Source organism: Notamacropus eugenii, chromosome 5 (genome assembly GCF_028372415.1).
Source record: "Notamacropus eugenii isolate mMacEug1 chromosome 5, mMacEug1.pri_v2, whole genome shotgun sequence".
Lineage (NCBI taxonomy): Eukaryota > Metazoa > Chordata > Mammalia > Diprotodontia > Macropodidae > Notamacropus > Notamacropus eugenii.
Window position 1 is genome coordinate 94,639,923 of NC_092876.1, and position 13,902 is coordinate 94,653,824.

At 38.5% G+C, this 13,902-nt stretch overlaps 1 protein-coding gene across 1 annotated transcript; it reads left to right on the plus strand.

The window, feature by feature from the left end:
* The first annotated feature begins 2,799 nt into the window (after positions 1 to 2,799).
* Positions 2,800 to 3,744, plus strand: LOC140508843 (olfactory receptor 52K1-like). Its single transcript, XM_072616724.1, is given in 1 exon segment — positions 2,800 to 3,744. A coding segment is annotated over 1 exon segment (945 nt).
* The last annotated feature ends 10,158 nt before the right edge of the window (positions 3,745 to 13,902 follow it).

A 13,902-nucleotide genomic window follows, 5' to 3' on the forward strand; every position in this document is an offset into this window, starting at 1 on the left:
ATAATAATAACTGGTACTCATATAGCACTAAAGGTTTGCAAAGAACTTTATAAACATCTCATTTTATCCTCACAACAACCTCAGGAGGTAAGTACTTTTATTTTTCACATTTTACAGATGAGGAAACTGAGACAGATAAGACTTGCCTGGGTCACACAGTTACTAAGTGCCTGGGGCCAGATTTGAACTCAGGTCTTCTAGACTTGAGGTTCAGTGTTCCCTCCATCCATTGCCCTAGGCCACCTAACTTCTGCCCTAGAGGGCAAAAGGAAGAGCAATGAGGATATGCAACTTCCAGAGAGGCAGATTTTGGGTTGCATAGAAGGAAAAGCTTCTTTACCATGAGAGCTGCCCAAAAGTAGAATGCATTGCCTCAACAGTGAGTGGGGTCCCTTTTTACTGAAAGTTCTCAACCAAAAAAAAAAAAAGTCATTGCTGGGAATGTGGTAAGGGAGATTCCTGTTCATGTACCAATTGGACTATGGGCAGCTACATGATACAGTGGATAGAACGCTGGGTCTGAAGTCAAGAGAACCTGCTTTCAAATACGACCTTACTTATTAGTTGTATGAACCTGGGCAAGTCACTTAACCTTTGTCTACCTTGGTTTTCTCAATTGCAAAATGGAGAAAATAATAGGACCCATCTCATAGAGCTGTTGTAAGGATCAAATGAGACAATATTTCTGAAGTACTTAGCACAGAGTCTGGCACATAGTAGGTACTACATAAATGTTTATGCCTTCCCTTCTTTCTCTTTGAATCTCTGATCAATGACTCCTGTTTCTTTAATACTTTTATGTCTGCTAAACACCTTCTTCAAGACAACCCTGTGAGGTGAACAGTGCAATTATTAATCATCCCCATTTTACATGTGAGGAAATTAAAGTTAAGAGACATTAGGAGACATCCCTGAATACATAATTAATAAATGTCACAGTCAGAAGTCAAATGCAGGTCTCCCAACATGCACACCTCTTCACACATCCCACATCTCAACCAAATCATTTCCCAAACCATTTCCCAAACTCAATATTCCACCTCCCAGCTCTGAACCTTTGGCATCGTTTGCCTCCCATATTTGGAATGTACTCCCTCTTCACTGCTGTCCCCTAGTATCACAAGCTCCCTTCAAGGTTCACCTCAGGGGCCATCTCTATGAAACCTTCCTTAAACCCTCCATAAGTTGATGATATTCTCCATCTTCTCAAATTAGCTAATTCACTCCTCTGTGTGTATAGCCTTTCCTCCAAGAATGAGTAAGTATCTTGAAAGGACCATTTTGGTTTTAGCTTTAGGTCCTTAGCATGGTGCCTGAAATATAATAGGCACTTTATAATGCTTATTCTAATCCTCACTCTAATTCCATTCTAATCTTATCTATATATGCACCTTCACCCATCCATGAACTATAGTCACATTAGTGAATTGACAAGATTTCTGCAAGGAAGACAACCATACCCCTCAAGAATAGAAGGATAGATTTCTTTCAAGGATATACAGGAAAAATCAGGCAAATAGTAGACCCTTCAAAGATGGTGGCAGAAGCCCTGGAGGCCGCTGATTACTTTCCTTGGGAGTATGCTAGCCCATAAACAGGATGGATGAAGAAGAAACCATTAGTTGGATAGAGATCACACATTCTGAGTGATCCTTCACTGATACTGAGGGGTTTTGTGCCCCTCAGGAGGCTTAGGCAGAAATATACCAGTAGTGGCCTCATGACCTGTTTAGGGACTTTTTTGCTATTTGAATTCACAGGTGCCATGCACCTCAAGGAGTTGTAAAGACTAGGAAAAACCTAGGTCATGAGATCTAATCCTTGTTATTTAGAGGAATACAGAACAAATTGAATATAAATGCCTCAAGGTGTGTACATATGAAGTCAGTACTATTTGCTGTCTTCCACATTTCTGGGGAAGATGTAAACAGTTAAAGGAGTTCATACAAACAATCTTCATCTTCCCAGTAATGTTGGAAAAAAGTGGTGTTCTGAAGCCAGCCCCAACCAGCTCACTAGAGTCAATTGTTAAAATTTCAGTGTAAAGATTTATACCTCAGAAATTGTAAAATGCGATAAATCAAAGTTTGATTTATTGTTTTCTTGATTATCTTGACATAAAATGAGCAAGAAAATATTAATAATGCAGATTAAACTCAAAATTGTGCCATATGTACTTTTTTTGTAAGAGATCCAGTTAGTAAGTATTTACCAGAATAACCCAGGATGGAAATGATGTACACCACAGAGATTTATAAAATTAGAATTGGAGCTTCATGGAGAAGGTGTTCAGATCAAGAAAGGAGTACATTAGTAATTATTAATTCATTAGATACTTACGGACATGTAAATCTGACTATTCAGATTCTTAAAAATCCAGGTTTTTAAAACAGGGAGTCGTTTTATGTTGACCAGATTGGGTCATTGTACATTTTTCAGGCAGAGGATTAATGTAACAGTAACACCTCCTCCAGCAAATATTCCTTGACCCCCTCCAATACTCAATGCTCATTTGTGCCTCAATTTCTACAGAAATCAAAATTTCTTTGTCTCATTTTCCATTTAGTACACACTGCCTGGTGGCATTTCGTACCTTGTTATTTAATCTTTGAAAGATATTCTAAATTGTTCTTTTTCAGTTTCCATTCAGGTCAATCACTTTCTAATTTCCATGAGGTTGCATCATGGAGACCAAAGGAGATGCTCATAATTGCACAGTCAGTGCCTAAGTTATCAAATTGTGCCCATGCTGGCCCCTTTGATGGGAAAATATTACTGAGAAGGCAGCTCAGGATAACCATGGCAGCCTCCAATATCACTTCCCTACATCCAGCTTCTTTCCTACTAATGGGAATCCCAGGACTAGAGCATTTACACATCTGGATATCCATCCCTTTTTGTTCAGCCTATACCCTTGCCATGTTAGGTAACTGTACTCTGCTCTTCATCATCTGGACAGATCCTGCCCTCCATGAACCTATGTACCTTTTCTTGGCCATGTTATCAGCCATCGATCTTGTCCTCTCCTCCTCTACACTTCCCAAGATGCTGACAATCTTCTGGTTTGGTGATCATGAGATCAATTTCCATGCCTGCCTGACCCAAATGTTCTTCCTTCATTCTTTCTCCATTATGGAGTCAGCTGTCCTCCTGGCCATGGCTTTTGACCGTTTTGTGGCCATTTGTGAACCACTGAGATATGCCACAATACTGACACAGTCACTCATTGCCAGGATTGGAATGGCAGCTATAACTCGGGCAGTGACACTCATGATCCCTCTCCCCTTTCTACTTCGGCGTTTTCCCTACTGCCAGAGCCGAGTGATTGCTCACTGCTACTGTGAGCACATGGCAGTAGTGAAGCTGGCCTGTGGCAATACACGGTTCAACAATATCTATGGAATTGCAGTAGCTCTGGTCATAGTGGGATTGGACTTGCTTTTTGTGGTCCTCTCCTAAGCTCTGATACTTAGGGCAGTGCTGAGGCTGGCCTCTCAGGAGGCTCGTTATAAAGCCTTTGGAACATGTGTCTCACATGTGGGTGCCATTTTAGCTTTCTACACACCTGTTGTGATCTCATCAGTTATGCACCGGGTGGCCCGCCATGCTGCCCCTCATGTCCACATCCTTGCAGCCAACTTCTACCTGCTTTTCCCACCCATGGTCAACCCCATCATCTATGGAGTCAAGACAAAACAGATCCGTGAACGAGTCTTAGGTTTCTTCCAAAGAAAGAAAATCTAGATGGGCCAATGATCTTCAATGGGAGATGGGAAGATAGAGTTTCCCATTTCTCCTCCCACTCCTGGGTCCTCTGCTTAGTCCCTAAATGGAAGAATGGGAAATGAAACACTTTTGCTTCCCCTGGGGACTGGCTTCAGATTCTATGAAGAGAAACACAGTCTCTATCCTTGATTTAAATACTGGCATCCTTTCTCTTTAACAAATTCTGATCAGATGCAGATAAGGCAAAGTCTCTCTGTTAGTCTTTGACAAATGGGAAAACCTGAGCCCACTTATGTAATGCTAATTAGAGAGTTAAAGATCTTCCCCACCCATTGATCAGCCTGCCCATTAAGGGAAGCTTGATTAGGGGAGGCCCACACCTTTTGTTAACTTCTAATGCAATGGTTCTCAAGGATTGTGATGCCCTCTGGCTTTGAAAAGTTTATAATTACTCTGAGGTGAGGTTTTACTTTGGGGCTTACTCATTGGAAGTGTTTGTTTGGTCAGACAAGACTCGGGGCTGCCACTAAGGAGCCCCCAGCTTTGAAAATCAAGATGTTGGTGCTTCTCTCTCTGGTAACTATGTATGTATGTAATGATCACACAGTTGGAAGCCCTGTCTGTTGGTTGATCTTCATTTCTCTGTTTGTATTTTCCCTGAAACTCAGGGTGCTGACTTTTCCCCCTGAACTAAGTGAATAATATATATGATTTATTACAGTAGATTGTTGACTTCTCAAAATTTGCCTTTCCTTTTAGAAAAGCAAATCAAAGAACCTGTGACAGCAGGCCATCCTGGATGTGTCAGGGTGCTTACTTTTACAACACCTAGAGCAGAGATACAAAAATATTTCTCAAATGACAAATCAAAAAGCACAAATTAGCAAATTGATAGTAAAGAGTTATGGAAATCTAGCTCTTTATTACCTGGCACAAGCCCAATTCCTCTCCCGTGATGTCCTTTCAACCTCCTTTAGGAAGGAAGAAAGAAGAGAATGGGTGATCTGTTCATCTACTCAGGACATATTTTCCAACAAACCTTCATTAGGCACTAATTGTTCACAGTGGTCTGGGTGCGAGGAGGGAGAGAACAACATCCTGTCCCTGGCCTCCAAGAGATCACAGTTTGTTCAGAAGGCTTTAAAACACTTTTAATATACTATCTCTGAAGCAAAAACAATTCCTCCTGTTATGGGCCCTGAAGTCTTTAGAAACTGTTGGAGAACTATATGGTTCATCAAAGTCTCATGGAGAGGTAGTGACAGAAGCATAAATAACTCCTTTTTCTAAGACCTGTTGCCTTCCTTTCTCCCTTCCCCAAGGCAGCCCCATAAAGGGGACAAGATCTCAGAATTCCAAGTGATTTCAGAAGTCATTTGAACCCACTGTACTTTTGGGCGGTTAAATTGTTTGGACAGTTTTCCTTTATCGAGTTAAAAGTGCCCTCTCTACAGCTTCCATATATTCTTCCATTTATTTTCTGCCCTTAGGAGTCAAACAGGACAAATATTATATCTCTTCTGTAATAGAGACCTTAAGACATTTAAAGGCAATTATTATTTCTTTCCATGAATATTCTCTTCTGAAGAATAAAGACAATATTTGGCATTTACATGGGACTTTAAGGTTTGTGAAGCATTTTATGTTATTTCATTTGAGTCTCACAGTAAGTCTAAGAAATAAGTATTAAAAGTATTATTAATCTCAGTTTTACAGATGAGGAAACTGAGACTTGAGGAGCGTATGTTTCAACTTCAGTCACACAAGTGTCAGAGGGGATTTGGATAACAAGTCTTTGTGACTCCAAGTCTAACACTTTACTCACAAAACCATGCTTTCTTATTGTGCTCAGCATCTCTAGTTCCTTCAAGCAAGCTTGATATGGTATAGTCTCTAGTTCCCTTACTAGTTATCTTCCTGTGAACACTCTGAAACTTGGCTATACCCTTCCTGAACTGAAGGATCTAGTAGTGAAACCAACTCAAGATGTGGTCTGATCAGGACAGAGTACAACATTACACAATCAGCTGTCTAGATTTCGCTTTCCTTAATGTGGGATTATATTAATGTTTGTTTGCCATGTCCTGCTCCAGCACACTAAAAAACTTGGCAAAGATTATTCCACCTCTTGCAAGGATTCCTCTCTTAGGGTCTTGCAATCCTCCCTTTCTGTAAGTTTTTCTCAAGTCAAGTCCCCAAGTCCTTCATGCTTTCTCTTCAGTTCCAACTCATCAATGGAAATGGATTCTCATGACTTTTCTTCTATGCAGCCTTTCCTGAGTCTTAGACAAGGTCTTTAAAGTCTCTTCCTCCAATGTCATATCCCTTATGGATATTCTGTCATCTCCCCTAGCTGACTATGACATCAGCGACCATGTATTGTTGTTCAGTTGTTTCAGTCATTTCTGACTCTTCATGGTCCAATTTGGCATTTCCTTAGCAAAGATACAGGAGTTGTTTGTCATTTCCTTCTCCATTTCATTTTACAGAGGAGGAACTGAAACAAACAAGAGTAAGCAGCTTGCCTGGAGTCACACATCTAGTAGGTGTCTAAGGTCAGATTTGAACTCAGGAAGATGAGTTTTCCTGATTTCAGGTCCAGCACTCCATCCACTGTGCCACCTAGCTTCTTTAGTCCATGTACAGCAATTCTCTCTTCCCCTCTGAGATTAAACCAATCAACAAACACTGATAAAATACCTACTATGTGCCAGGAATTGTACTTGGTGTTAGTAATACAAATACAGAGAATAAAGCAATCCTTGCTCTCTAGGAGTTCACATTCTCTTGGAGTAGACTACAAGTATATGTGTAAGTATAGCCAGAATAAGTATAAAGTGAATAAATGCAAATAGAAATAAATAAATATAGGGAGTTAAATATAAAATAGTAGGGGAGGGAAAACTAGTATTGGGGAGATCAGAAAGTGCTTCATGCAATAGATGATGCTTGAGTTTTTCACTTTAAAGAGAAGAGGTATTCTAAGATTATATCCATTATTATTATCCATTGGATTGTGAGCTCTTTGAGGGCAGGAACTGTCTTTTACACTCTTTTTGTGTACTCAGCCCTGAGCAACACATGAAAAGCACTCAATATTTTTGACTGATTGATATAAAGCTGAGAAGAGCATTTTCTAGGCATAGAGGACAGTCAGCACAAAGGCATGGAGAAGGTGGATAAGGTCCTGTAAATAAAGAAAAAGTTTGGCTGAGTCCTAGCATTTGAGAAGGAGAGTACTGTGTAATGGAGCACACATTGGGTCTGATCGTGAAGCACTAAACACCAAACAAAGAATTTCATATTGTATCCTAGAGGCAATACCGAACAACTGAATTTCATTAAGATAGGGGTATGGAGGCTTAAGGATCCGTGTTTAAGGGAAATCACTTTAGCAGATTGTGGAAGATGCACTGGATTGGTGAGAGACTTGAGGAGGAGAAAACCAAACAGGGGACCATTGCAATAGTCAGGGTGAGAGGTGATGAGGTCCTGAACTCAGGCAGCAGCTGTGCAAACACAAAGAAGGGGTTGGATGTGGGAAATGTTATCAAGTTAGAAATAGATTTGGAAACTGATTGGATACCATGGGGTGAGGGAGAATGAGGAGTTGAGGATAATCTGAGGTTCTGAATCTGAGAAACTGGGAGATGAGTGATGTCACTGCCAAAAGTAGGAAAGTAAGGAAGACAGGGTGGGTATGAGGGTAAAGATTAAGAGTTTATGTTTTAGAATTAAATTTAAGATGTTTCCTGGATATCCAGTTGCAACTGGCTGACACAGTTGCCACTAAAAGACTAAAGGTCAGGGGAAGACTGAGGCTATGTGTATGCATGTCTATACATACATATATGCAAATGAAAATATATTTATTCACATGTGTATGTATACATGTGTATACACACACACACACACACATACCACATGGTTCTGAAAGGGCCTAGCACAGTTTTAAGCTTAAACATTCTAAAACTCTACTAAGATTTTGGGATACCTCGTATATATATGTATGTATGTACATATATCTATGTATGTGTATATGTGTATATAGAAAATTATATGTATTATATATGTGTGTGTGAGGATATATACAATTATACACATAGAATTGCATGTGTATTTTGTATATATTGCATATATATGTGTGTGTGCATGTGTGTATATATATGTATATATATACATATGCATATATATGTGTATATATATATATATTTGTCATCCACAGAGATGACAATTAAATCCATGAAAGTTAATGAGATTGCCAAGTGAGAGCATCAAGAGGGAAGAGGGTCAAAGACTCTTGATATCCTCACAAGTATCCTCACCATTAAGGGGCATGATCTGGATGTATAATCCAATGAAAGAGACTGAGAAAGAACTGTCAGATAATTTGGAGAAGCAGGAGACAACAGTGTCATGAAAACCCCAAAAAGGAGATAATATGTAGGAATAGAGATTTATCAATAGCATTAAATATAACAAAAGGGTTTAAGAATGTATAAGGAATGAGAAAAGACCTCCAGATTTGGCAAATAAGGGCTCACTGACAATTTTGGAGAGTCATTTCAGTTGAATGATGATTCTCCCTTACTGATATTCTTTTGTCCAATGCATGATCTTATATCTTCAAGTTACTTCTATTTCCCTTCAATAACCCTGATCCCCTTCAATTGCCCTTTAGTGTCTCTACCCCATCTAGGACCCCAATGGAGAATTTGCCTTACTTTGTCCTTAGTTCCTCATGATGAGTATCTTAAACACATGAGATCACTGGGTTTGGTAGACCCCTGAAAATGCTCCCAGATGTCCCAGGCCATGTGCTCATCAGGAACCTCAGTCTGACCAACAGGGGCTCCAGCCCCAGAAAATATTTACATCCCCCAAGGTTGTTTAACTCAGAGACAATGGGGAGAGAACAGTCTCATTTGGAGATTTGTTATATTATTCTCCAGTGGAGTCAAAGGTATCAGTTTTCTTAGATACACCAGGTAAATAGATTTACATCATTATGGCCCTGTCTTTATGTCTGGTTGTTCTCTTAAACTGCTCATTGGGACTCTTCTGTTGGTAATAGGAGGATCCCAAACCAAAGGTGAAGATCTAACACTTGAAAAACAAGGGGAAAACACCCAGGTGGAGAAATAGCCCCCAAATCCTCAAAGACAGGACTCTGAGTAGGGAAGTTACTGCCAGGGATCTATGCCCATATCAGTGTATGTACTGCCCCTTTGGTATAGCTCATAGACATCCAATGAATCATAGATCTTCAGATAGAAGGAATCTCAGAAGTCAGCTAGTCCAAGTCCTCCATTTTACACAGGAAGAAACTGAGGCCCAAGAAGTTAAATGAGTTGCCCAAGATCACACAGGAAGTAAATGTCAGAAGTGGAATTTGAACCTAGGTCCTCTTGATTCCAGAGCTAGTTTTCTCTGTACTGTCATGCAGCTAAGATAGCAGTGGCTAGAGCACTAGGCCTAAAATCAGGAAGATCTGAGTTCAAATCTGTCCTTGGACTCAAGAGTTCCTGGCCAAGTCACTTAACCAATCTTTGCCTCAGTTTCCTTAACTCTAAAATGAGCATAATCATAGCACCTTCCTCCTAGGGTTGTTCAAATGAGATATTTTTAAAGTGCTAGCATACTGTCTGGCACACAGTGGGTACTTAGTAAATATTTGTCTTCTTTCTTTTCTTTCCTTCATGTAGCCCCTATCATCTTATTTTGTACAAATCTTGTCCATATTTTTTCCATAATTCCTCACACAAGATTTATCCAAAACACTGGAGACCAGCTTCCAGTTCTTTTTAATATTCCATGGACACCAGTGAGAAACATGGACTATCTTTCTGGTAGCCCTCACTCATGATAGCTACATGACCAATCATCCTCCTTTTTTCTGGACATATAGCAACCTTTGATAATTAAGAAAAGAAGAAGGAACTAAAACTTCATAACATTTCTTCTAGATGGGGCAGGGATGGTTTGGTTGGATTCACATTAGACTTGTAGAATTTAAACTTCATAAGTATCATTGATGTAGGACTTGGGTGGTCTTAAAAGTAAAGTCCAACAGGGCAGAAGCTGAGGAAATGCCACAGAAAATGGCATGGCAGTTTGAACACTGGTTAGAAAAATGGAGTTTTTTGTTCATTTTTTTCTCCCCCCAAGACACAAGCTACAGATGGGGAAGAATACCTGAAAAAGTATCGACTGTGTTAGAAGGTGGCTTCAGTTGGAGCCTATTTCTAAGTTTCTTCCATTACTACATTATAAACTGTATTTTACAGAGCTAGTTTTGCTCCTTATAAACTTTTGTGGTCAAGCCAGGCATTTGTATCTACTTGTGTCCTTTGGTTTTAGGTTTGAGAACACAGGGATGAATTTGGGAGCCCCAAGGAAGACACAGCCTTTCTTACCGAACTCAGGCTCTTGTTAATGTTTCTTTTTCTAACTGGAGGCATAGTCTTGAACCATTCATATGTTTCATAACACTTCCAAGGGTAGGATTAATATGAACTTACTCTTTCATCAGGCTATGTCCTTAACCTGTTGTTTCTTCTGTGTAGGTCAGCTACCTGACTGCCTAAATACCAGGAGGTCCTTTGGAACTATAGTGATACTTGATGTTACAAATGAAAATCTCATTCTGGAGCCACCTTTATTTGATTTTCTTTGGTATGGCTTAGTAGTGTTCCTTAAGAATTTCCTCCAAACAGTGCTACAAGAATTTAATACAAATTTCAAAGAAAGTTTAATATTTTTTTTCATTTTTAAGCCCAATTGTCTAATTTTGAGGACAATTATGATGTATCAAATGTTATGAATGCTATGGCAGTTAGGTGTGTTTCTAATTAATATTTCATTTTTTCAAATTACATGTATAAACAATTTTTAACAATCACTTTTTAAAAATAATTTTGAATTCCAAATTCTCTTGTTCCTCCTAATCCTCCTTCATCCATGAGAAAGCAGGCAATTTGATATAGACCATACATATGAAGCCACGCAAAACATATTTCCATATTAGCCATATTGCCAAAGAAAACATAAACAAAAAATCAAGAAAAATAAGGTTAAAAATATACTTCAATATGTTTTCAGATTCCATCAGTTCTTTCTCTGGAAGTGAATAGAACTTTTCATTATAAGTCCTTCGAATTTATCATGGATCGTCACATTTCTGAGAACAGCTAAGCAATTTACAGTAGATTATTCTTACGATATCATTGTTATTTATTGTCTACAGTGTTCTCCTAGTTCTGCTCACTTTACTTTGCAGCAATTCGTATGTCTTCCTAGATTTTTTCTGAAACCATCTGCTTGTCATTTCTTATAACACATGATAGTATTCCATCACAATCATATACCACAACTTGCCCAGCCATTCCCCATTTGATGCACATCCCCTCAATTTCCAATTCTTTGTCACCACAAAAAGAGCTAGTATAAATAGTTTTATACATATAGGTACTTTTCCCTTTTCTTTGATCTCTTTGGTATAGAGATGTAGTGGTGGTACTGCTGGGTCACAGAGTATGAAGAGTTTCATAGCCCTTTGTGCACAGTTCCAAATTGCTCTCTGGAATGGTTGGACTAATTAACTCTACCAACAATGGTAGTGTCCCAATTTTTCCACATCCCTTCCTATATCTGTCATTTACCTTTTCTATCACATTGGGCAATTTGATAGGAATGAGGTAGCACCTCAGAGTTGCTTTAATTGCATTTTTCCAATCAGTAGTTATTCAGAGCATTTTTATATGCCTATAGAGAGCTTTGATTTCTTCTTCTGAGTTTTGCCTTTTCATATCCTTTGACTATTTGTCAGTTAGGGAATGACTTGTATTCTTGTAGATTTGACTCAGTTCTCTGTATATTTAAGAAATGAGGCTTTTATCAGAGGAAAGTTGCCATAATTTTCCCCCAGTTTTCTGTATTCCTGTTAATTTGGGGTGCATTGGATTGGTTTGTGAACAAAAACTCATAAAATTAGATTAAATGTAATCAAAATTATCCATGTTACACCTTGTAATGTTTTCTATCCCTTGTTTGGTTATAAATTCTTTCCTTGTCCATAGATTTGGCAGGAAAGATAATCCATGCTCCTCTAATTTGTTTATAATATCTCCTTTTATATCTAAATTGTGTACTCATTTTGTCTTTACCTTGATATATAGTGTAAGGTGTTGGTCTATACTTAGTTTCTGCCAAACTGCTCGCCAATTGTCCTAGCAATTTTTGTCAGTGACTTTTTGTCCCAAATACATAGATCTTTGTGTTTACCAAATATTATATTACTATGGTCATTTACTATTCTGTCTTGTTCACCTAATCTATTCTACTGATCCACCACCCTATTTCTTAGCCAGTATCAGGTTGTTTTGATGATTACCACTTTTTAATACAATTTGAGACCTGGTACAGCTAGGCTACATTCCTCCACTTTTTTTTCATTGATTCCCTTGGTGGGTGGTGTGTTTTTTTTTAATTGTGTTGGCACACATGCTGCTAGTTTTTAGAATTGATTTGTTGTCATATTTTACTTGGGATAGATAACTATTAATTATCCAAGCATTTCTGAATATTAATTCTTGTTATTTAATTCTGCAAAGAAAAATAAAACTTATAATGTGCCTCCCTCTATTATTATAATTACTTCCTAGTGTGTTATTGCACCATGACTTTCTTTGATGCTTATTATCACTACTGAGCTATACTGTTTTTGACTTAATTATTTGATTGACTAGTATTTTACTCTTTGGTGCCTGGTTAACCACTCACATTATGGAGTGACTGTGATGCTCCAATAGAGTATGTTATGAACGTTAAGCTTTATTGTAGATTCGTCAGAGACCACTAGGTGGCACAGTGACTGCTGGACCAGGAGTCAGGAAGATCCGAGACGGAATGGGTTCTCAGACACTTGATAGCCTTTTGACCCTGTGGACAAGTCACTTAATACCTACCTCAGGTTCCTCATCTGTGAAATGAGGATAATAGCCCCTAGTTTCCTGGCTTGTGAGTCTAAAGTGAGATAGTACTTGCAAAGTGATAGTAAACAAGTAGTGAACCTTACTTCAAAGTTTGAGGCCTATTATAAGGTCTTTTATATGATGGGATTTTTCCTGGACAAAAAGGGAAAGTATATTCCTATGTGACATACATAAAATATAGATTAATACTTTGGTTATTCTTTTACCTATAATTAGATGATTGACTAAATATGTTTTACTAGATGAGTATATTGAAATAATTGCTAATAATCATTACCCCCTTATAGAATCATAATGAACTGAAGAGTATTGATTGGAGTTTCAGTAGGGGTACTCAATGAATCATCTCTTTCATAACATCACTAATAAATGCATATCCCTAAGAGGTCAAAGAAAGAAGACCCAAATATACAAAAATATTTATAGCATCTCTTTCTGTAGTGAAGAAGAACTGGGAACTATAAAGATGGCCTTTAAATTTGGGAATGACTAAATGAATTATAGTACATTAATGTAATGGACATAAGAAATGCCAAAAGAGTGGTTTAAGAGATACCAGGGAAGAAATGACCAGTTGGTAGGTGAAGTATCTTAATCCAGGAACAGCAAGGAGACCAATTTGACTGGATCACAGAGGGTTTTTTCTTTTTTCTTTTTTTTATATAGGGAGGGGGAGGAAGGATATATGGTATAAGGAGATTGGAGAAGATGTGGGAACAGGTTTATATAGAGATGTAAAAGCAGTCAGGGAAGAAGTAGGGAGGGGTGGGCAGTGATATGGTCAGAATCTGCTTGAGGAAAGTGATTTTGATAATCCTTATATTGCCAAAGATGTTGCCTCCACTTTTGTCTAAATGTTCAAGACAGGACCTCCTCTTGGTTCTTAAAGTAGAATTATATCAAGAAGAAGATCCAATGCCAGGTCCATTAGGTCAGGGGAAGACATATCACAAATATTTCACGGTCAGAGGGGATGAGAATGGCTGGAAGAAAAGAAGCAAATTCTCCCAAGCAGTCTTGGGATGAAACCACATCTCAGTGTAGGAAAGGAGAGATGCATCTCTTCTGACCTGCATGGGGCAGAAAAGTTTTGCCACATGGCAGTCACAGAAAAAGATGTCAAGACAGAGAAAAACCACTGGCATTAATTAGGATCCAAGGCATGTAGGGAAGTAGGAAACCT